We start from the raw sequence: 24,634 nt of genomic DNA on the forward strand, positions 1-24,634 counted from the left end.
AGCCCCACTCACCTCACAGAGTGTTTGCTGTGGGGGAGGAAGGGAAAGGAGAATGTTAGCCGCTTTGAGACTCCTTTGGGTAGTGATAAAGCGGGATATCAAATCCAAATTCTTCTTCAGAGACCAATAACTTGCATTTTCCCTTTTACATTGATTTTGGTTTGATTTTGTTCCTCTGTTCTCTTTGTTGTTATCCGGAAATGTTTGAAAACTACCATCTATCTATCTATCTATCTATCTATCTATCTAAAAAACAAGTTAATAATAGATTCTTTGTTGGGCAGGTTGCCATTGCCAGGTGCAAAATTAATGGGCTACTGGAAAGCAAGCCAGCTGGGTAATGCACAGCAGAAACTTTTGTGCCCAACTGAAACACATCACATAGAAATAAAGGTGAGATTAAAAAAAATAAATCTTAATGTTGACTGTAAGCATACCCTATTTTCCAGGATTTTAAAATAATACAGATTATTATTTTTTTAAGTACCAGTATTCACAATTTGTGGTCTGCCAATTCCATTGCTGGATTAAGACCCTTAGAGGCCCTAAGCATTTAAAAGATTTTGGTGCCCGCATATGTGTCTAATTCAAAATATAAATTATATTTCTTTTAGGGTCCAATGTACTTAAATGTGCAGGCATTTCCTCTAGAAAGACACGAAGCCAGATCCCTGAGCTTTACAGAAGAACTTGCCTTTTGGTCGCTGCCTTTGAATGAAGTTAATTTAGTGTGCGATGTTGCTGTGGCGCAAGGTAGAGTATAATTTTTATTTTCTGTTCATGTAGTGATGATGAGAGGCTGTATGAATCTGCAGATATCTGGAACAGAATAAAATAAATTAGTTTGTATGCCACCTTTTTTTATTCCCACTGCTCTATAAACAACCTGTTACGTAGCTAAACACACATGGAGAAATGAGAGCTACCTTTGCTACACTTGGAGAACTGCGAGGAAGGCGGTCGCACAGGATATAATAGGGATTGTGTATTGGACTGACAAAGAATGATTCGTCTGTGTATTTGTAAGTTCCGTTGTGTGGTACCCACTTTAGACGTTTCTTATGTCTGTGTGGTAAAGTGTGCATGAATAGTTATCATTTGGAGGTGGGTCATCTGCTTCTTTCCCAACATCAGGGTCTTTTTCAGGGAGTCTTCTCTTCTCATGAGGTGGCCAAAGTATTGGAGCCTCAGCTTCAAGATCTGTCCTTCCAGTGAGCACTCAGGGCTGATTTCTTTAAGGATGGATAAGTTTGATCTTCTTGCAGTCCATGAGACTCTCAAGAGTCTCCTCCAGCACCATAATTGAAAAGCATCAATTCTTTGATGATCAGCCTTGTTTATGGTCCAGCTCTCACTTCCATACATCACTACTGGGAAAACCGTAGCTTTAATACACATATATGTGCATACATATAGGATTAATAACCTGCAATATTCTGTATAGACTCATTCCATATATTTATACAAACAATGTCTTTGCCTATAAGCCATCTGTTCATGTTTGCTTTCATGTAATCTGTAATCTGCATCTTATTCCCACTTTCTGACGCAGAAGACACCCTTTATGTGGCTACATGCAATCCTGTGTCCTTATATGTCATGGATCTGGCCAGTAAGAATGGATGCAGTATAGACTTGTATGACATCTTCCCAAGGACCGTTGGTGGAATATGGCAACCGTTTGTGACACTGGCACCTCTGGGTAACCCTCTCAAAGGTCAAGTAGTTCTACATGAAGAGCAGGTAAAAAAACAACCCAGCATGCTTTCCATTTCTGGGGTCAATATGTTACCACCAGGAAGAGGGATCCCTCATATTTATCAAGCTCAGTGTAACGTCTGTCTAGTGTTGAGATCAAAAATAATTCTCATTCAGTTCATCTCGGTTGGGATTATGGAGGTTGCACATTTCCCTGGTGTATGGCACTCACTGCCTTTTGTTGTTTTTACCAAACGTTTCCCCACTGCGTAGGAGCTGGGCTTGTGACACATCTTGCTTACCCACTTGCAGTCCCCTGTAAACTTGGCTCCTTGTATCACATGAGAGCTGGTGTAGTATGGGGGTTAAGATACAGCATTAAGAATTGGAGACAAGATTTGCAACGGGGATTTTCTATCCAAAAACTAATTGGGGGTCCTTTAGACACGCCACTTTGCCTCCACATCCACATCTGCAAGAGAGGGATAATTCTATGGCACTACCTTACGGACTTGTTGCAAGCTTTGTCTTCTATTCCAACAGTATATTACACATTTTAGACAGCACTTTTTCATTACATTCCAACAGATCTCTCTCCAGTTGTCATGTTTGTTCCCCAGACCCTTGTATTCTATCTTTCTTAAGTACTTCATTCAAATGAGGATATTGTATCCATGTTGTTAATTTTCCTGATAATTCCTTAAATTATTCTAATTGATACTCTCCTCAATATTTTTAAAATAAATTTCTATAAGTTTTCCAACCTTCCATCATATTCTTTTTCTTTACCGCTATGGCTTCCAATGGTGACAGCCCAAATGCTGTTTTTGCCTCTAATAGATTTTGATTTTATTCCATTCTCTATACAATTTTTTCCCAATTATAGGATTTGTAAATCCTTTATGTACTTTCACCTTTTCATACCATAAATAAGCGTGCCAACTGAAAATATTATGATGACATTCTAAGTTTAAAATATGTGAATTCTCCAAAGTCATCCATTCTTTCAACCAACAAAGACAAGATGCTTCATAGTATAATTTCATATCAGGCAGGGAGAAACCTCCTCTCTCTTTTGCATCTATCAATATTTTATATTTTATTCTAGGTTTTTTCCCTTGCCAAATATATTTAGAAATATCTTTTTGCCATGCATTGAAACAATTGTATGAACACTAACTTTTCTGAGTCTGCATTATGCGGTACAGCCAGCACATGGCTAGGCAGTCTCCTTCTGCTCCTTCTGGTTATTCATGCAAAAGTATAGAGCAACAGTGTCGCCATTTGCAAGTTTCTCTGTTCTCGCTCCACTTATCAGGCAGAGCAAAATTTATGGTGACATAATATCTTCAGTTTTGCGTTAGTAAACACTGAAAATGAAAAGAGAGGTGTTGCTTCTGCCTTTGATGGCAACTTCGCACTCGCATAATTCCCGAACCAAATCATCTGTTTGCTTCCTGCTGCTGTTCCTATCCTTTACAGTCTGCTCTAACAAGATAAATGCATTCTGGATATTTCATTTAACTGGTGCATTGAAAAAAAGCCTTTATTCATGTTCCAGGACCTTAATGGCACAGAGAAATGCAGATAATTGTTATGCAGGCTAAAAGCAGTGTGCCACCATCATCACCATTCAGAGTCCAGTTTAAATCCTAATTTCCTTTTGCAGACTTTGTACAAGAAAGCAGATGAAAGCTGGGGCTCATCATTAAGCGCTAAAAAATAATAATGTTGTGTGCTTTTATTGCTCTTGCGATGCGCTTGTACTCTCCAAAACAGAAAAGGAAGAAAAAAGAGAAAAGGAAATTAGTGTATGCCGCCTAAGTTCTTTCAAGCAAATGTGCAGCTATGCACATGCACAAAACAAAAATATTGAGCACTTTCTTGTTTTGGGGGGGCATGTAAAGGGGGAACTGGGTGTGGCTTTCGAAGAAATATTTGCCTGCAGGAAAGGAGGGATGGCAAAGCAATAAGGAAATAAGTCCTGTTCAAATATTTTCTTCTCTATCCGTTCTTCCTCCTCTGCGTTTTTTAAACTCCCCTCCTCCCATCTAGAAGAACTCTATAACATCAGCTTCCCTTTCCCTTAGTCGCAATTACACCCTTATTTGAACTAAGTTCTTCCAAGGGAGGAAAACCCTGGCGAAGGAACAAACTGCATCAAGGAAAGGGAAGTTTTGCAGTAGCTAAAAATAAAAGAGCGGCGCCTCAAAATAATGGCTGTTACATCTGTTGAGTATTTGGAATTCAAGGCACTGGGGACATGAGGTCACCCAAAGGTTTCTTTTCTCCCAGTAAAGAATAAACATCACCGAGAAACTGTGCACAAGCACAGCATATCTTCCCAGCCCACTTGAAGGATTGCCAAAGCTGTAACTGGAAGTATTCACCAGTGATGCAAATTTCTATTTTTATGCGCAAACCAATACACCACCAGTCCCTGTTACAGATGGGAGCCATTAACGTCTGAAAGGGTTGGGAAAGGGGCCTTGTTAAGGTGCCAGCCGACCTCCTGAGCCCACCACTAAGTGAAAGAACACAACTGCCTGGTTAATGCTTGCAATGGCCAGAAAATCTTAACCCTATATTTAGTTGGATTGTGCTAATGCACATTAGAGACTCATCAAGAAGGCATTTTTAATCTTCTCCTTCAAGTACTTTTGTATATATAGGGGCTGTGAGCATTGCAAATACTTTCTTGGAGTTACGTAGGGTATAACGCCAAGTGTTTGGCAATATCTTACTGGGTTTAAGTTAAAACCTTTCTTTTTTAAGAAGAGATGTTAGGAGTGGTAGACTCGTAATCTGGTGAACTGGGTTCGCGTCCCCGCTCCTCCACATGCAGCTGCTGGGTGACCTTGGGTTTGTCACACTTCTCTGAAGTCTCTCAGCCCCATTCACCTCACAGAGTGTTTGTTGTGGGGGAGGAAGGGAAAGGAGAATGTTAGCCGCATTGAGACTCCTTCGGGTAGTGAAAAGCGGGATATCAAATCCAAACTCTTCTTCTTCTTGCTGAATATAACTACGATCAGGAATGTATCAGTGGAGATTTGTTACATGTAAGGGGTTCTTGGCTAGAATCTTTATCCCTGATACCAAGTTTTCTGAAGAAGTGTGCATGCACACGAAAGCTCATACCAAGAACAAACTCAGTTGGTCTCTAAGGTGCTACTGGAAAGAATTTTCTATTTTGTTTCGACCAAGTTTTCTGTTACAGGGTAGGTAGCCGTGTTGGTCTGCCATAGTCAAAACAAAACAAAATAAAAGATTCCTTCCAGTAGCACCTTAGAGACCAACTAAGTTTGTTCTTGGTATGAGCTTTCGTGTGCATGCACACTTCTTCAGATACCTGTTTTCTGTGTAAGGAATTATATAGCATGAAGGAACATTGGGGCAAGTATGTTCCCTTTTGCTACCTGAAGTGTTATTGCCCAGATACAAACTTAGGAAGGTAAATCTCAAATTTACATTTCTGTATAACTGATGCTTTCCTGTTTTTTAGGGTGACGTTATAGCATTATGTCATGGAGACCCCAGTTGTCACGGTCTTGAATAAGTAGCTGAATTTTTAAAAAGAAAGAAATGAAGTGCCATATCCTAACAGATATGGGGAGCTGTCTCACCACACTTACTTCGGAATAGACATGCATGAATTTTATGGTCCTAGATTGTGCCTCATCTTATTCCTGGTTGCTTGAACACTTCCCCTTGCTCCAGCCTCCTTCAGCAAAATAACCAAAGAAGTGATCTGTAGCAGATCTTAGAATTGATCGGTGATTATTTCTTTGGTGCTCTCCCATTCATATGGCATTACATGGGTTGGGATATTGAGACCAGTTTGACACAACAGACCAACCATATTACCGTATTTCTCTTCTAAGTCAAGGATTTCAACCCAACAGTGAACTTTGACAAAAGGCTGTTGAGGGGCCTTTGGAGGGGGGGCGGGGGGGAAGCTTAGGTAGTGGTTTCCAACAAAGTGAAATCTACTCAAAATTCTAAAATGTCTTCAGTGCCAATCTTTTAAGTGAAAGGAATAAATGATACCATGAAAATGGCATGTGCTGGAAAAGAATGTAATTTTTTTTACTTTCCGACTATATGGAGCTTGCAGAAATGACCGGGAGAATCTGTGACCAGAGAGACGATGCGGTGGAGAAAGATTGGAGAAATTTTAACTTGTATTTAAAAGACCATTGTATGATTGAAAATTAGATATAATCTGAGGATAAGATAGGTTGTAGAGTTGAAGATAGCTGATTTAGTTGTAAGATGATAAGGGTTAAGATAAGAGATAAATTTAATTAATTAGATAAGGATATAGTATAAGTTAAGAGATAGGAGATATTAATGGATAAGTTGTTTTTGAAAATAGATTAGAATTATAAGATTATGGAAGTTACGAAAAAGGTATTCACAAGGGACGCAGGAGGAGGAGATAGGAGGAAGTCCCACTAAGATGTGAGGAAGTATCATTTTTTTCTCTAAGAAAATTAATAAGTGGTTGTTTTTGTTGTGTTTTTATGTTTGTTGTTAATGTAGTTATGTCACTTTTGTATTTTTGTTATGTAAAAATCTTAATAAATATTATTATTTTTTACTTTCCTTTTGAAGAGCAATGTTATTCTATTAGTGGACATTAACACTGGATCCATACGCCGACTTTTACTGTCGCCAGATGTGAAAGAGGGTCCTAAAAGGTCATCGTGGTGGGGCAACAAGGAAGAACAGGTAAGGCATCCCAGTAGCCAGCTATGCTTTGTGTGAAATGAGAAGCTTCGGTCTCCTCCAAGCCTAGTTATCGCAGTTTTTTCTGTCCAGCCTTTATGAACAGCAACACATAAAGGAAACTCTTCACTTTGAAACCTCATGCCAGGATGGATTTCTTTAGGTTTTTTATGGTACAACTGTTTTTGCTTGCAGGCACTAACATATTTGTATGCATTTATTTTTAATTAACATAATTTGTATGCATGTATTTTTAATTAAATTTCCCTTACAGTCAGATATAGGAAATGGGCTTTGGGGTAGCTATGTAGTCGTAATGCAATATAATTTGCATGTGAAAGGGCCTCTTGTTCAGTACCCAGGATCTCAATTCAAAAGAACTAGAAATATCTCGGGCTAAATTTTTCGAGAGTAGGGTAAAATCTACTGTCCTAGATGGGCCCAATGGTCTGACAGCTTCACATGATAAATCTCTTTTGTTCCAGTCTCAATCCAGTTTATGTCGAATAAACCAGGGAATCTGTGGTTATAAGCATTTATATATCAGTAGAGTGCACCCTGCTGGCTTTTGGAATATAATACCATTTTTTTTTTTTTTTTTTGCCAAACAAGGTCTCTGTGGAAGTAAAAGTCTGATATGAAGCACTTTTCATTCATATAGATATAAGCCAAATACTCATTTGCTGGTTCCTCCTGTAAGCAGGCAGACAACTGTTTTACAACTGAAGTTATGATGAATTTGGTAATGTTGTGAGTTTGAAATGGATAATTTTGTAATTTGTTTTTTTTCTTAGAAGAGCCACAAAATGTGCAGAGAGTTTTCACACAAAAATTGGCTGGTGTTCTATAAAGAAGAAGGGTGAGGAAGAACTCCTGTTTCCTATTCCCTCCCCTCACGGCAAAAAAAACAGGCCCCTCGTCTGCGTTTGTCCTCAGCCTAATTTTGTATTTCTTACCCCTTTATTTTTCCAGGAGTCATCTTACTGTTTTAGATGTCCTGGAAGGTCATGCTCACACCATCACGCTGCCTATCAAACTCTCCTCCGTCTTTTTAGTGGCAGAAGACCACTGGCTCCTGGTCGAGAGCAAAACAAACCAGTAAGATAAATATACTACAGATATGCCTGCATGTTCCACCCAGAAACGTAGACATATCCATGCCCTCTCCATACCTAAATATTTGCATGAAAATATTTCTCCATAAGGGACGAGGGTGGTGCTGTGGTCTAAACCACAGAGCCTAGGGCTTGCCAATCAGAAGGTCAGCGGTTTGAATCCCCGCGACGGGGTGAGCTTCCGTTGCTCAGTCCCAGCTCCTGCCAACCTAGCAGTTCAAAAGAACGTCAAAGTGCAAGTAGATAAATAGGTACCGCTCTGGCGGAAAGGTAAACAGTGTTTCCGTGCGCTGCTCTGGCTCACCAGAAGCGGCTTAGTCATGCTGGCCACATGACCCGGAAGCTGTACGCCGGCTCCCTCGGCCAGTAAAGTGAGATGAGAGCCGCAACCCCAGAGTCGTCCGCGACTGGACCTAACAGTCAGGGGTCCCTTTACCTTTTATTTCTCCATAACTTTGGAATTTCCAATTTTTTTGTAACCCCTGCTGCCTTTGCAAGTTTTTTGGCATGATCCAGCCAAAAATACTGGTGTGTTTTTTATGTAACGCTAAGCCAAACTTTGGCTTAGTAAGAGCTGGTGATCCTGGGGGTACCTGGGTGAAAATTGCTGCCACTTGACTCCTCCCTTGGCCATGCTGCCGCTGTCCGTGGCTTGGCTTAGTGCTTGGCTTACAGCCTGGACTTGTGGTTTGTCTCTCTCGCTATAAACTACAGGCTTATAACAAAACATTTGTTGTTGATTTACCATTTGTGGTTTGCTTGGGGGAGACAAACCACGAACCTGGTTTCACACATGACAGTAAGCCAAACTATGGCTTAGCTCTGGGTTGCATGGCGGGAGCAGGTCCAGGGAAGGAGCAGAGCAGCTGTGATTTTCATTCTAGGGACCTGCTTATTCTTGCTAAGCCATGGTTTGGCTTAGTGTTCATGCTAATGAGTTAAAAACTTGCTTTGCTCCAACCCATTGAAATCCACGAAGTTTTCAAGCACTTAACGTGGGGTATGAATCTTAAGATTGGTAAAGCAAATGTAATATTATTTGTAATGGTGTCTACAAGGATCAAGACTATCTGCGGTTATCACAAAAAGATTGCCTCTGTGATCTCCTACCCTAAATTTAAGACTGGGGAACAGCCCTGGTTTTTTGAGGATCAGCTAATAGTTTTGCAGCTTTTTTGCAAAGGGAAAAACCCTGTATTTTGAGGATCAGCTAAAAGTTTTGCAGTTTTTTTGCAAAGGGGGAAAGCAAAGCTCCTTTTGCAAAGGTGGAAAAGCAAAGAGGAAACGCTCTGCTTTTATGGGATTCAACTCACATTTCTGCAGCTTCTAAAGGAAAGGGAGTCTTTTCTACAGTTTCCAGACAGATAATCTAATCAGCCAGTCACATGTCGCTGGGGAAACAAACAACCTCCCTCTGCAGCACATTCAACAAAGGAAGGCGGGACTGAAAGGGAGCCGGGGACTCTTATCTCTCTCCCGATCTCTTACTGATCAGCTGCTGAGCGGGTCCTTTCAACACCTCCTTTTCTTTTTGTAAAATAAAAAGCATGATCCTCTTTTGGCCCCTGGGAAATTCAGCTCCAGGGACCACCATTTGCTCCATAAGACGCACAGATATTTCCCCTTACTTTTTAGGAGGAAAAAAGTGTGTCTTATGGAGCGAAAAATACGGTATGTGGGAAGAAGGAGTCATGTCATCAGCCTGTCTCCCTTGATTCCCCGCAAAAAGATGTTCCTGGCATTATACTGGGAGGGGGGGAGTCATTTTGAAGTGGTAGCTACATCACTGTTAACCTGAGAATAAGTCCTAAGGATAATTTGAGGGTGGGGGGGAGAGAGATTGGGGGCACAGGAACCAAACAATTGTGATGGTATTGATCAGTACAATGGACAAGAGATAAATATGGCCGTGTTAAATCAGTGGGCAATTGCACATGATTTGCAGGAAATATATTTTAACCAAGCCTACGCCTATGGAATCTGAAGTGAATGGAATTTGCCAGTTACACGCCCTGAATGAAGAGCCAGTGGAGACCGAATCTGGGATAAAAACAGGTAGGGAATTTAAAATTGATTTGGCACTGCATGAGTCAGCTTTACGCTTTATGTTTGCACGATCATGTGAATTAAAAGCTTTAAAGGGACAATTCCTAGTCACCATTAATCTTACTAAACTACTGCTAACAAGATTGTGGTCTCTTCTACAGTTGATTCCCTTCCAAATGCCAAAGTAGGAGAGTTATAACTTCAAATGGCAACATGCAGTGACTCGCATCCAAAGAAAGTTTGTATTCAGTCTGATTGAAATCAACAGGAAAAGTTAGTTGCAACTCATTTATGTCTTTCTGTTTTAATTGGGAGCTTCAGTACAGGCGGAGAGCATTTGAGGCGTGTCCAATAGCCACACAATTGCCAAATTGTGAGAGAGCCAGTGTGGTGTAGTGGTTAAGAGCGGTAGACTCGTAATCTAGGGAACTGGGTTCGCGTCTCCGCTCCTCCACATGCAGCTGCTGGGTGACCTTGGGCTAGTCACACTTCTTTGAAGTCTCTCAGCCCCACTCACCTCACAGAGTGTTTGTTGTGGGGGAGGAAGGGAAAGGAGAACGTTAGCCGCTTTGAGACACCTTCGGGTAGTGATAAAGCGGGATATCAAATCCAGACTCTTCAAAATGAGGGTCCTTTTGGATCTGGAAGAGGATGGGGCAGGACATAACCAGGCGGAGGGTGCTTATGTGCACACGGGGGCCGAGAACAGAACCCCCATGCGAAATGGTCACTGCCTGTACCTACTTCTCACAGTTCTCTCCATGTCAGGACTAGCATGTCGGGAAGAAAGATTTCAGTCTAGCCTCCTACTGTCTCAGTGAGAACCACACCTATTTTCCAATAGTGCGAATGGAAACTGGCAGAGCCACCATATATGCAAGGCATTGTGTGGCTCCTCCTTTCATGCCAACAGTCCACTACATTTTAACCAATATACGTATTTAAAACAACAACAGTGGTATGAGACCAGAGATTCCCGGCTGTTCTGTTTCGGCTCGCTGTTGGTTCCATAGAATGGTTTGCAACAGGCAGCTGTAGGTGTTCAATTCAGACACCTTAGGTAGGAACTTGTGGTGGCCAATGTCAACTACTTTCCTGCATGTCTGCTACAAGAAAGTTGCCTAAATATGGTTTGTGACTGCATAATAAAAAGCACAAAGCTTATGCCTAAAGGTGTGACGTGATTCCCGTACTTTTCCATGCCGCCTGCCAAGTCACCAGGTGAAAACTGCATCTCTTCACCTCTTAGGGAATAGCTGCTGAACCATGAAAATCCTGCTCAGCCTACAAACTACCCTGTTTCTCCTAAAATAAGCCATAGCCATAAAATAAGCCATAGCAGGATTTCTATGCATTTGCGAAATATAAGCCGTTCCCCAAAAATAAGCCATACCCCGAAAATAAGCCATAGTGACGTGGTATCTCCCATTAAAACAGCCTGGAGAGGCGTGGCTATGCAGCGTACCGATGCGACACGGTTAAAATAAGACATCCCCTGAAAATAAGCCATACTGTGTTTTGTTGAGTGAAAAAAAATATAAGACGGTGTCTTATTTTAGGAGAAACACGGTATCAGTGGGCAATATCTGATTTGAATCTGTTGATTTTTCAGTGAGTTTATCTCAGTATGACTTGGGGAGCAATCTTGTGTAAAAGAAGCTGCCTTAAATTAAGCTGGTGTAAAATCATACTAGATCCATTCAGCAGTGGGGCATCTCCTGTTGCTCTGCCTAAGGGTGGCAGAGGGAAAATAAGCCTTTAAAAGAGGGGTGTGTGTTGGGTTGCCAGCTGAATGGACTGAGTCCCCCGGCCTCAAAACTCCCCTTGTGCCAGACTCAGCCAGTTTCAGTTCAGCTCGCTGAGCCGTCGCTGAGCCAGGAAGAGCAAGTTTACACTGGCATATCTTACTTATGCTGCTCCGCTTTGGGCAGCTCTGGTAAATCCGGCCCCGCTGGAGGTGCTGCAAAATCAGTTTCTTCGCCGGCTTTAAAAACACCCTACGTGTGTTAGTAATGCAGCTATACGACTAGAATTGAAGATTCCTTCACTAGAGACTCTCTTATGGAAACGAATATTCATCTACTGGTTAACTCTTTGGCATAGATTACCCAGCCATTATCTCGTCCAATGTCTTTGGCGTGACGAATTTGCAAACCCTTGGACTGGGAAAATCCACGCCAAACTTCTGTCTTTTGGAATCTCTCCTTTAGATTCGCTTAATTTAGACCCCGCTTTGGCAAAAAGATTAATCAAACAAAGACTGGACGATTTGGAGCTACAGCGTAATCATATGCTGGGTGGGGGTGTCTGCTCGCCTCGGAATTTTGGAGTTACTCCAATACATCATGTCCCTCTATACCTATCCTCCCTCTCCACTGCTGGGCACCGATTCGCTTTCACCAAAGCAAGGTTTAATGTTTTTCCTTCTAATGTCCTGAGACATAGATTTTCCAAGGGCTTAGTTTCCGCCTTTTGTGATTGTGATAAAAAGTCGACGGAATCTCTCCATCATATAATCTTTATCTGTCCCCTGCATAGTGAGGCTCAGGCAAAATTACTAAGACCAATAACTCAGAAACTTACAGGTGCACCAGCTGAGTCACACCTTGCCTCACTCCTGCAAGACAATGACTCCTATACAACGTTGCAGGTGGCAAGGTTTCTAAACTCTGTCATATCTCAAAAAAGGCGCTGTGGCCAACTACACGACCACTAATACTTTTGTTTTCTGCTCCCTGGTTGCAATTTTAAAACTTGTATTTGTGCTGTGGTTTGATTCCCTATGACTCCAGGGTCTATGGTTTGCTGTAACTTTATGTCATATATTTCATATTTTATGTTTTTATGGGCTTATAGCCGCAATAAATTTGAATTTGAACTGGCATATCTTTGGCTGAGTCGGGGTTGGCGACTTAATGCCAGCTGAGCTGAGCCCAGGTGAGCTGGAGATCTGCGGCATCTTCAGCTGCTCTCCCTGACGTATCTTGCCATAGTATTGGCCCCTTAGCGGGATATAAGCTTTTGCTCTTCCGGATTAAATAAAAATGTTTCTGCATTTGTTTGCTTCACTTTTGCCTCACTTCAGAACTGCATGTGCCACAGGCAGTTTCATGTGACCAGTTGTCTTCCGAAAACCTAAGTGTAGCACTTGGGCAGAAGATCAGCTCCCCCAACAGATTGCTCTCTGATGAACATAATTATGCTTCTCTCGTCGTTGGATTTCCACACCTCATGGTAGGCATCGTTTTTACTTAGTTTAAATAAATGAAATGTCAGCACCAAGGATGCCACACTAGGTAGATAATTAGCTGAGGACAAGCTTTATAAAATTTCTGATCCTACATGGTAGCAGTTGATGCCCTTCATATAATGGAGCCGTGACTAAATCCCTAAAACGAGGGACAGGTATAATAGTATAATAAAGAAATAACTCAAACTTAACTGAAAAATGGGGTGAGGGTCCCCAAACAACCTGGTGAATTTAATATATATATATATATTATTCAAATGAAAACCCTCAAAACTGAAACCCTAACGAGCTGCCGGCTCTCCCTCGTTTCACTGGACACTCTGTCAGTTTCCTCAGAGGGAAATTAGAAAGTTATCAAGATTAAATCAAAAGAATAACGAGCAGTAGGGGGAGAGTCCTCCCCCAAAAATCAGTGTAATTTAAACTCAGGTTAGCTAACCTAAATAGTTATATTAACAAAAAACATAGTTTTGAAGACGAAGCCGCACGGGCTCCTGTGACCAAATGCTAAAAAGCACATGGTAGGGTTTCAGTTTAGGGTTTCAGTTTTGAGGGTTTTCATTTGAATTGTGTGTGTGTGTGTGTGTGTGTGTGTGTATATATATATATATATATATATATATATATATATATATATATATATAAAAATAAATAATTTGTCTAAGTTCACCAGGTTGTTTGGGGACCCTCACCCCATTTTTCAGTTAAGTTTGAGTTATTTCTTTATTATCCTATTATACTTGTCCCTCGTTTTAGGGATTTAGTCACGGCTGAGTATTTGATACTTTTTTTCCCTTGGTTACTTGCATCCCGTGATTGTCTTTCGGTTTTTTGCTATCTTCATATAATGGAGGCATTTATGGTGCCACCATAAAAACCACAGAACCTCTTGGGCTTGCTGATAGGAAGGTCAGCGGTTCGAATCCCTGCGACAGGGTGAGCTCCCATTGCTCTGTCCCAGCTTCTGCCAACCTAGCAGTTCAAAAGCACGCCAGTGCAAGTAGATAAATAGGTACCACTGCGCTGGGAAGGTAAACGGAGTTTCCGTGCTCTGTGGTTTCTGTCATGGTGTCCAGTTGCGCCAGAAGCGGTTTAGTCGTGCTGGCCACATGACCCGGAAGCTGTCTGCGGACAAATGCCTGCTCCCTCGGCCTGAAAGCAAAATGAGCATCACAATCCCATAGTCACCTTTGACTGGACTTAACCGTCCAGGGGTCATTTACCTTACCTTTTTTTACCATCGTCTGTTGCCCAGAATTGGCAGAGGAGAGGAGATGCCGCCACCTCTTAATTAGTGGATCGTGCAGCAGGATTTAACTGAAATATACCTAAGAAATTAGACAATGTATTGTAGATAGAATTAAATATAACACTTCAGTAAAAGTAATATATATATTTCATTTAAAGATCTGCTTAGTTAACAACAGCATTCCAAACAAGATCTAGGAGGCGTTCCTGTTAACACACCTTGAAAGAAGTTTTGTAGGTAGATTTCACCACAACACAGGTCCCTGTGGCTAGGAGGAGCCACAGTTGGTGAACTTTTCCTTGCAGAAGCCTGTTGAACCTTCATTAGTCCTTGTTCAAGGAAGTGAATGTTGAAGTTGATAGTTCTCTTTTCCTCATTGTTCACCCTTAACACATTTTATGGACCAGTTGTACTGAGTACAGGATTGTGCAGTCCTATCGCCCTGTTTCTCTTGTGAATTTCTTGCAGTCTCCCAATGAGGTTTACAGCTGGAAGAGGGACTCTGGCCTGGGCCAGAGGCAGCCTTTGGCTTCTGATCCGTTGTATTATGGAAAGCGCAGCAAAGGTGGAGCGGCGAAGCGACCAAATTGTGTGACTCTCGCAGCTGCCAATCAGGTGGTCAGAGTTCTGGCTCCTGGAGATGTGCCTTTGAAAGAACTCTATCCCAAAGGTAACACAAATACCAAATAGGAGCGGGATTACTAAATGACATTTCACTTAGCTTGCTGCAGTTCTTAGATGTAAATAGTGTGGTTTGCTTTTTAGTAAATATACATAAAATTGGGCCGTGAGATTCTTTGAGAAGCAGCAAGCTCTGCAACAGAATGCTGAATTGGCAAATATAGAATTTTGTACAGTGGTGCCCCGCTAGACGAATGCCTCGCTAGACGAAAAACTCGCTAGACAAAGGCATTCGTCTAGCGGAAGGCTGCCCCGCAAGACGAAAAAGTCTATAGGGCTGCCTCGCAAGACGATTTTTTCCCGGTTTTTTTTTTCGTCTAGCGAAAACTGTGGTTTACATTGCTGCTTCGCTAGACGAAAAACCCGCTAGACGAAAATACTTGCAGAACGAATTATTTTCGTCTAGCGGGGCACCACTGTACTCTGTTGCGTAGTAGCCAGGACTGTGTGCTTCACGATTCTGTGTAAATGCACAGAATGTGATGCTGGGCGCATAACAAGAACCTCACGTTGTAATTAATTAATTAATTACGTTTCTATGTCGCTCTTTATCACAGGCGGTTTACAACTTAAAAATGAAAACACAAGATACATAACATAACAGCAAGAACAAAAAATGACCCCTTCCCACAAACACATTTAAAAGGCCATAGATTTTTTAATCAGCCAAAGGCCTGGTTGAAAATAGAAGGTATTTTATTTTATTTGAAAGCAAGTTTTTTGCCCTCATGCTTGTGAAACTATTCTGTAGTGGCAGCAGAAGCCTTCCGGAGAGATTTGCAGTGTGCTTTGTGGTAGGGCTTGCTAATTCTTGCTAATCAGCTCTTGCCAGTTGTCCACAGCAGATGTCTATAGGGGCTGTGCATATATCCTTGAGCGATTGGCTAGAGCTGCCTCTATGGTCAGTATAGAAGTTATGTTCAACCCACCTGGGTCTAAATGGTTCTAGTGCAAGTTAAGTCTTCTGCTTGTATGCACATGCATCAACCGCTTTAATGCTGCTAGATAACTATCATACCAACTGAAAAAGCGTGTTTGCAGCTTTTAAAATCTGCTACTACTCTAAAAATTTGGAAGAGGAAATCCATTGGGGCATCCTTGTCTCGGTCTGCATCTCTGGCATTCATCTTTTCCAAAGCGTTCTGTGTTGAAATCCTCTTCAAGTGTACTTGCATTTTAGTGTTTGATACAAGATGATAGATTAAGAGGGGATCATTCATGCCTGATCAGGTTTTGTTCATGTTTGTTTATAGTTCAACATTCACAGCATAAGCATTTGTCTTTGCTTTCATTTCTTTTTCTGAAATTAAGCTGTATAAAGTGTTTTTGAGAGATGTGGAATCACGATTCATTGAAAGAGTTTGCTGTTAACTATAAAATATCCCTCCAATACTTCTGTTTGCAGATGCTACTCCTCCCCAAGCTGCTGGTTACCTGGAAATTACGGATCTTACAACAAAGAAACTTAAATATATTCCTATTCCCAGGTATTTCATGTTTGAATCTGTCTCAGCCGCAAACAACAAACAGAAGCCATTGCACTAATATTTTAATCCGTAGGGCTTCCCTAACTCAGCACCATTTTAAATTCTCCATAGTTTTAAAATACCCTTTAGGTAAACCAGCTCCCCTTGGTTTTCAGACCAATGAACCTGACTCCCTATACATCGTGGCTCTCGGCGATTTCAGACACGGACGTCTTGTTGGCCGCACTCGGCGAAGCAGGTGTGGTCACTGTTGACATGGGTGGCAATGTCAGGCTCTGGGAAACCGGCTTGGAAAGTCTTCAGAGGTCACTCCAGGAATGGAGAACCATGATTGGAGAAGAGAATGGCAGGCCTGTGCAGGTAAGACGAATAAGCACATTCTGCATCGGGGGCTCCAGGAGTGAAAATTTGTGCTTTTAGGCTGAAACACAGCCTTTTGAGTTACCTGGGCCTGGGGGCGCTTGGTCCTTAAAATCTTCTTCAAGGACAAAACGGAAAAGCAGCCTCTGCAAACGGCATTCAGTATGATGGCTCTGGATCGGTTTGACAGTTAAAATTGTGTTTTATTTGCAATTTGTGGGGGGTTTTATTAATAGTTTAGGGTGTGAAAGATAGGCGTGCCTGGCGTGCTCTGGTCCATGGGGTCACGAAGAGTCGGACCCGACTGAACGACTGAACAACAACAAAGGGTTCTTATTGTTTCATGCTGTGTTTTAATTTTTTGCGTTTTATTTTGTGAGCCTCGCAGACAACTTCTCTTATGGGGCAGCAATAAAAAACTAGGAAGGGAACTTACAGTCAGTACTAGGAGCCCTGCTTTCTGCCCTGAACTTACCAGAAGGCCATTATTGCCTGCTCCCCTGCAGGCTCCAGCCCCAACCTCCGTTATGGCTCCAGATTCCCTCAAAGCCTGGATTGAACACAGCGTCTTTCAGGTCTGGATGTGAGTACAGTACCAGACTGGTCTGAAGGTACAAAAAGGCAGAATGCTTCTCATCTGAAGAAAAAGCTCCCTGCTGAGACCTGCAGGAGATGGCAAGGTTAACTACACAGAAGAAAGTAGTAAAGAATCCAGACGTGGAGCCACAGATTGCTGCACGCAGCCCATAATACCAACAATACCCAGGCAACCACTTTTAGCCTCCATCTTCCGCCAAGCATTTTCTGAAATGATAATTGTTTCTCATCCTGAACGATACGTCTTAAACGTCAGGAGCACCTGGTAGGCTGGTTATGGAACCAGGATGCAGGAAGCAAAGTTCCTCTCACTGGGCGATCTTTTCTCTCCCATATTCCCTTTTTGCAAGATGCTCTCTGTTTACAGAACCTTGTGTAACTGCTGACGTGCTCCTGCTATTGGAGTCATCAAATGCTTTTCACAGGTCATGAGAAAAAAAAATAGGCTTCTGGCGGCCTGTTCCTGGTGTTATTGCTCTGCCAGGGCTATCTGTTCTCATCATCAGTGGAGGAACAACAGCACCATCCATTGGCCAAATATGAATATACAGTTCAGTTCATAGAGTGGCATTTCCCTTAGAGTCGTTCTCTGTAAAGGCTGTGGTGAATGACTGCTTACAGGTATCTATAATCCCTTGATGGATATGCATGGAGCACAAAGTTAATAGGTTTGGTGATAAACGTATCCAGTGTATTCAGCATCAAATTTCTAATGAAGATTGGAAATGAATATAGAAATTGTCCCCAAGCATTTATTCAGTACTGATCTAAAAGATAACTTTAAAATATATAAAATAAACTATTTTGGAAGAAACAGAGAAGGCATTCCTGTTGGCCCATCAAAGGAAGCCGTGAGGTTCAAGGTCATGCAATTGAGTTGCCCAGGAGAGAGGAGCACATTGATCTTTAGGGCAAGGTCCCTGATGGGAAGTTTCATGTTTTTGGCAACTTTTCAGGGCCTCCGGTGGAAGAAGTTAAATCTTAGGACGTGGATCCAGACTCAGAAGCAAGTTCAGACACTTCTGCATTTTGTGCCCTAACTTCTCGGGAGCTAGAGAGCATAAAGAGCATTTTGACAAAATTCAAATTAACTCCTTTTGTTCTCTCCGCCCCTTGTTGATTTCTCTAAGGAGCCCTGAACATTTGAACAGGTACCCATCTGTGATGCTTTATATGTTTTGACTTGCTCACACTATTTCAGCACCCCAGATATAGCCCTGATCTTCTTTCCTTCCCAGGAAGCGTTTTATTTCATGCATTGCATCAGCCATCCTTTGGGCAAAGGAATACTAATATGGTTCTATGCCTGGACCTTATAAAGAGCGCATGGCGGAGTATCCCATAACCATCATTTTTCTGCAGACTTTGTTTTTGCTTCAACAGATAACCATCCAGAGAGAAAGCGGTTTGGACGTCAGCTCTCCTAAGCATGGGAAGATAGATACAGATAATGACCCTCATGTTGGCGGAAACACGTGGGCTGGTGGAACAGGTACAAAACCATTGTTTGCGCCTGATATTCAGGTGCCGTCCCTGAAACGTGCTGAAGTGGTCAGGGTGTCCCAAGCTCCGTTGTGTATGCGGCATGCAGTTCTAAACAATTCGCTTGAAATGACAGCATGCTGATCTGCTCATTCTCTAGGGCAGAGCTTTCCAAACTGTGTGTCACAACGCAACACAACCTTCGGCTTGCTAGTAAAACTGTATGACTGTGTCGCGAAATGATGCATGATGTCTAAAAAGTGTGTCGCTGTCAGGACGTTCAGTGGTTGCTCATGAGAAATCAGCCGAACGCAGAACTTCTAAAAACTAAGTTCTTTATTGTGCAAATATTTACAGTGGAGCAAAAGTTCAAACGTCCATCTCATCCCTCTGCAGAGTCCGGGAATGAACCCTTCCGGTTCTTTGTCCAGCAAAAGAGGCGCGGGATCCTGAACCCCCTTCCACGTCTTTCCTGTCTGCGAACTCGGGGCGCAGGAAACTGTCCCTGTTCCCCGCTTCCCCCTTGGTGCTCAGGCTCTGCGATCTCTTCACAGCCCCTGCGCCGACTTTCTGCCTCTAACTCCCCCTCCCCACTGGAGGAATGTTCGCTTCCTGCAGAGGAGGGGGATGACGAACTGGTGAACAAAGGGGTGGATCCCTGTACTGCAAGCTCTCCCGGGATGCTACCTGTCGTGGGGAGGGGGGTTTCCTGACAGTCACCAACATGAAAAGTTTGAAAAGCCATTGGGTTCTTCTCCATCCAAAATCAAGAGCGCCGTTGCTGCTTCTTTTCTAGGTGGAAGAGACACGGCTGGGCTGGGCGGCAAAGGCGGTCCGTACCGACTGGATGCTGGCCACAAGGTCTACCAGGTGTCTCAAGCGGAGAAAGATGCTGTGCCTGAAGAGGTGAAGAAAGCCGCCAGGGAAATGGGAGAAAAGGCTTTTAAACAGAGGTCAATATTCACTTTGTAATGAATTTCTCTTCATGCGATGGACACTTTGAAAGAAGCGTTGGGTTTATAAAGGGAAATTCCTTGTGCCTACTAGACACATTATCCATCACGGGCCCCAGGAGATAATGCACATGTGTGCATTTAACATGTCTGATCTTTGTCATTTAAGCAGCAACAATAGGAGCACCGGTCAGGACTGTACCATGTAGGGAGCAGGATAGTTAACTCCCCGCCCCCTTTATTAGGCTGCAGTCCTAATAAAAAGGATGCTAATACATGGGAGGGCTTGATTCAGCTCTTTTAAAGAGGTGAATATGCATAAGAAGGCACAGTAAATTATTTGCTCCTTTGCCTTCCTTCTCCACTTGATTTGTTTCTTGATTCCCCCAGGAAGTTGTTAGCAGTTATGTATAAGGAAAAGGTAAAGGGACACCTGACCATTAGGTGCAGTCATGTCCTACTCTGGGGTTGCGGCGCTCATCTCGCGTTACTGCCCGAGGGAGCTGGTGTACAGCTTCCAGGTCATGTGGCCAGCATGACTAAGCCACTTCTGGCGAACCAGAGCAGAGCACGGAAACGCCATTTACCTTCCCGCTGGAGTGGTACCTATTTATCTACTTGCACTTTGACGTGCTTTCGAACTGCTAGGTGGGCAGGAGCTGGGACCGAGCAACGGGAGCTCACCCCATTTCGGGGATTCGAACTGCCGACCTTCTGATCAGCAAGCCCTAGGCTCTGTGGTTTAAGCCACAGCGCCACCCTTAGAGGCCAACTAAGTTTGTTCTTGGTATGAGCTTTCATGTGCATGCACACTTCTTCAGATACACGAAAGCTCATACCAAGAACAAACTTAGTTGGTCTCTAAGGTGCTACTGGACAATTTTTTAATTTTTAAAATATATTTCTACTGCACTCACCACCCGCATCCCTTAAGCCTTAAGCTGACACAAACTTTGTGTTCTCCCTTGGGGAAATGGCTGTTGCTTTTTGGAACTTCTGGAAGTTCCTACTCTTGCATTATGATATTTGTGTTGGTGAAATACTAGACAAGACACAATCTGCACATGTTGAGAGGTAGGCTGTGACATCCATCCACATGCTTAGCCGCTTGGAGACCTCTCTGTTAGAGTTGTCACCCCACACCCATGGGGAATCCTGCTCCTTCTTTCCTTTTACTCCCTTTCCAAGGGAAACCCTCTCCCCTTTAGCTTTAAATCAGGGCAAATGTCATCCCGGAGGAAATCTAATGGACGTTTGCTCTGATAGAGAGCTAAAGATCGGGTTTCCTTGGGAGAAAGTGGCAGGGCGAGCGGAAGTCTGAATGAGCCGTGAGACAGGGTCAACTGTATAGAATTGGAAGGGACCCTGCTAGGGTTGCCACATGCCCTCTTTTTCCAGGACACGTCCTCTTTTTCATGGGTAGAGAGGGACATCATAGCGATTCATCGTTAAAAGTAGAAGTCGGCAAATGCGTCCCCTTTTTTTTGCTCTTCAAAATATGGCAGCCTAATTCTAGTCCAACTTCCCTGCGAGGCAGGAATCACAAGCTCTGTTTAAAAACCTCCAATATATGTGAAGGAAATCTAAGTGGCTGCCTGAATGCTTCAATTTTCTTGATTTCACTTCAATATCTTCTCAAAACAGGATAAGACAAGCCAGATTTCAGGATGTGAGAGTTCTGTATAAAAATAGTCTAGATGAGATTCAAATTCTGTTGATATTTGGACCATCCCAGTTAATGTGGTAGAATATCTGTTTTAGAACTTAAGCTATGAAGGCCTGTTTTATTCTGCACTGTAGCACTTGTATGTCCTGTTTTAAGAAAGTTTACCAACTCTTTTATAGCTGTGCAAAATGCCTCTTATTCATTCCATTCTATATTCATCTCATTTCTTCAGACTAAAAGAAATCCAGATGAGTGAATATGATGCGTCTACGTATGAGAGGTTCTCTGGAGCTGTTCGGCGGCAAGTTCATTTACTCCGAATCATCCTGGATAATTTACAGGTAATAACTGACTTTTTAAAAACCCCGATAAACTCCCTTTTCTGCATTTTACCCGAGAGGAAATGATTTATTTTCAAGTTATTGGCACTGAGATGGACCCTGAGCTCCCCCAACGCCCTTGACAGGTCCATTTTGATAGGTGGGTAGGGCTCCCCATCTGTCACTCACCTGATTTTGCCATGAGGTCAGGTGAGCTGCGTTTTTTCCTGCTCCACACCTGACCTTATATCTAATATCAGATGTCGGGAAGGTGGATGGAGCTTGTGGGAAATGGCCTTGTGTGGTGTAGTGGTTAAGAGCGGTAGACTCGTAATCTGGTGAACCGGGTTCGCGTCTCCGCTCCTCCACATGCAGCTGCTGGGTGACCTTGGGCTAGTCACACTTCTTTGAAGTCTCTCAGGGGTAGTGATAAAGCGGGGTTTCAAATCCAAACTCTTCTTCTTCCTCTTCTTCCTCTTGTGACCTTGTTTGGGTCATTGTCCATCCGTCTCCCACTGCTGCTTTAGGGGGTGCTGCATCTAGTTTTGAAAGAGAGGGTGATTCGTGTCATAGCTCACTGATCCTTGAAACTCATGCCATTGTGCCCAGATAATGCTTTCAGCTGGGTGAGCCTTTACATCTGCTTGAGGAGTGTTTCAGCTATTTGTCCATGGCGTGATCTTTCTTGACATCTGTGCTTCACTCTCTGAAAGCCAGGGAGAGGAGAAGAAATGCACAGAGAGAATCAAGATAAGCTTCCATTTGCAAAGTGTGCAGTGAGATGTTTTTTTCCTCAAAATCTGAGCAGCTCATACTTTGTAGAAATTAAAAGAGCCTGATTGTGCCCCCAAATTGTTAAGACAGTGTGCTTCCCCCCCCCCCAGCTTCTCTTTTTGTGTAAAAAAAAACCCAAAACAAAACCAAATAGTTATTCCAGGTCATAAGTGAAGAACCCTTCAAAATTCTGTTTGTAGTGGTAGTAGTAGTAATAATAATAATAATAACAATAATATGATCAAAATCTTCTTTTAGGAATAGGAATAATAGGAATAATTTTTTATTATTGGCCAAGTACATTTTCCAACATACTTGGAATTTGTTTCGGCTACATTGCAATGTAAACATACAGACACTGTTCCTCTCACAATACAAAGAAGCAAAGAAACCCCACCCATATTTTACCTCCCCTTAAGCTATACAACTATGAATTTAACAATTTAATGGCACACGGGGAAAAACTATTATTGTGCCTGGCCGATTTTGTATATGAAGTCCTGTAGCGACGTCCAGAAGACATTTTTGAAGACATTTTACTGTTGTTACATGTTATATACAGTGGTACCTCAGGTTACATACACTTCAGGTTACATATGCTTCACTAACCCACAAATAACACTTCAGGTTAAGAACTTTGCTTCAGGATAAGAACAGAAATCTGAGGAACAGCCGCAGCGGGAGGTCCCATTAGCTAAAGTGGTGCTTCAGGTTAAGAACAGTTTCAGGTTAAGAACGGACCTCCGGAACGAATTAAGTACGTAACCAGAGGCACCACTGTATTGCATCTTAGCCTTTGGGCTCCACAATTCCTTGCACAAAGACTCTAAGCACTGTCCTACATTCAGGACAGCTGAGGGAGAAGGGGGAGGGAGGCGGCAGCCGCTAGCCCTGTGCCCCCTCCCTCCGGACCAGGGTCTCTGGAGTTGGTCCCTGGTGCCTACACAGAGCAGCACTTGCCACATCAGGGAAGGAAGCGCATCCGTTTTCCTTTAGACTAACAAAAGGTTGTTTTAAGTTCATGGGGAAAGCGGTGTATGCTTTGTTTCCTGAGGCTTCATTGTCTTCCTGGGAAATGGGTAGCAAAACTATCTGACCAAGAAACCAGACATCCTTTGCTGCCTGTAAAAAAAAAAGGAGGAGGAAAAGACTCATATAACTGTGAAATTTAACAACCTGCAGTAAGAATGTTTTAAACTTTGGAAATTATGTAAAACAATTTCTTTTGCTTTTGTTTTTCCTTGCTACTTTAGTAACATTTTTCCTTTTTTTGTTAGTTGTTTTTGTTTTGTTTGTCATTGTTGTAAAGGCTTTTAAATAATAAAGAATAGAAATATATATAATAAAAAAGAAACTTAACAACCTGCTTATTTGGGGTAAAGGTAAAGGGACCCCTGACCATTAGGTCCAGTCGCGGACGACTCTGGGGTTGCGGCGCTCATCTCGCATTACTGGCTGAGGGAGCCGGCGTACAGCTTCCGGGTCATGTGGCCAGCATGACTAAGCCGCTTCTGGAGAACCAGAGCAGCGCACGGAAACGCCGTTTACCTTCCCGCCGGAGTGGTACCTATTTATCTACTTGCATTTTGACGTGCTTTCGAACTGCTAGGTTGGCAGGAGCAGGGACCGAGCAACGGGAGCTCACCCTGCCGCGGGGATTCGAATCGCCGACCTTCTGATCTGCAAGCCCTAGGCTCTGTGGTTTAGACCACAGTGCCACCCGTGGCCCATTTTATTTATTTAATTTATTTTGTGTATGATCCCGTTATTTGGGCCTAGTTCGCACTGAGGTGATAAACCTGTGCCTGTGTGGTGCTACTTCAAGCTGGAGGTTCATGTGTCTGAATGGACAATGGATGCCACAGAGACGTGGTCTGGACTTACCTTCTTCCTAACATGCACACCAGAGCGCCTCGTGCTCAGAGTCACAAAGCATCCTTAGACCGGTGAAAAAGTCCCTACCTTGTACTTCATATGGCCAAAACAAAATCGAAAATTCTTTCCAGTAGCACCTTAGAGACCAACTGAGTTTGTTCCTGGTATGAGCTTTCGTGTGCATGCACACTTCTTCAGATACACTGAAACAGAAGTCCTTTCCAGTAGCACCTTAGAGACCAACTGAGTTTGTTCCTGGTATGAGCTTTCGTGTGCATGCACACTTCTTCAGATATACTGAAACAGAAGTCTTCTGTTGGTCTCTAAGGTGCTACTGGAAAGAATTTTCGATT

The 24,634-nt window shown here is 42.8% G+C and overlaps 1 protein-coding gene across 2 annotated transcripts in view; it reads left to right on the forward strand.

The window, feature by feature from the left end:
* VWA8 (von Willebrand factor A domain containing 8) overlaps positions 1-24,634 on the forward strand; it is a 93,997-nt gene that overhangs the window by 57,826 nt on the left and 11,537 nt on the right. Inside the window, exons 27-40 of one of the 2 annotated variants that reach the window (XM_033154306.1) lie at positions 285-393; positions 615-753; positions 1,556-1,743; positions 6,313-6,429; positions 7,221-7,285; positions 7,399-7,524; positions 9,487-9,596; positions 12,673-12,821; positions 14,555-14,756; positions 16,173-16,254; positions 16,410-16,614; positions 18,595-18,703; positions 19,490-19,646; positions 21,545-21,653. In XM_033154306.1, coding sequence (XP_033010197.1) covers positions 285-393; positions 615-753; positions 1,556-1,743; positions 6,313-6,429; positions 7,221-7,285; positions 7,399-7,524; positions 9,487-9,596; positions 12,673-12,821; positions 14,555-14,756; positions 16,173-16,254; positions 16,410-16,614; positions 18,595-18,703; positions 19,490-19,646; positions 21,545-21,653 — 1,867 coding nt within the window. Of the gene's footprint in view, positions 1-284; positions 394-614; positions 754-1,552; positions 1,744-6,312; positions 6,430-7,220; positions 7,286-7,398; positions 7,525-9,486; positions 9,597-12,672; positions 12,822-14,554; positions 14,757-16,172; positions 16,255-16,409; positions 16,615-18,594; positions 18,704-19,489; positions 19,647-21,544; positions 21,654-24,634 lie in introns of both variants that reach the window. The other variant, XM_033154305.1, reaches the window with a different exon arrangement.

The sequence above is a fragment of the Lacerta agilis genome, chromosome 7 (genome assembly GCF_009819535.1).
Source record: "Lacerta agilis isolate rLacAgi1 chromosome 7, rLacAgi1.pri, whole genome shotgun sequence".
In the NCBI taxonomy this organism is placed as follows: Eukaryota; Metazoa; Chordata; class Lepidosauria; order Squamata; family Lacertidae; genus Lacerta; species Lacerta agilis.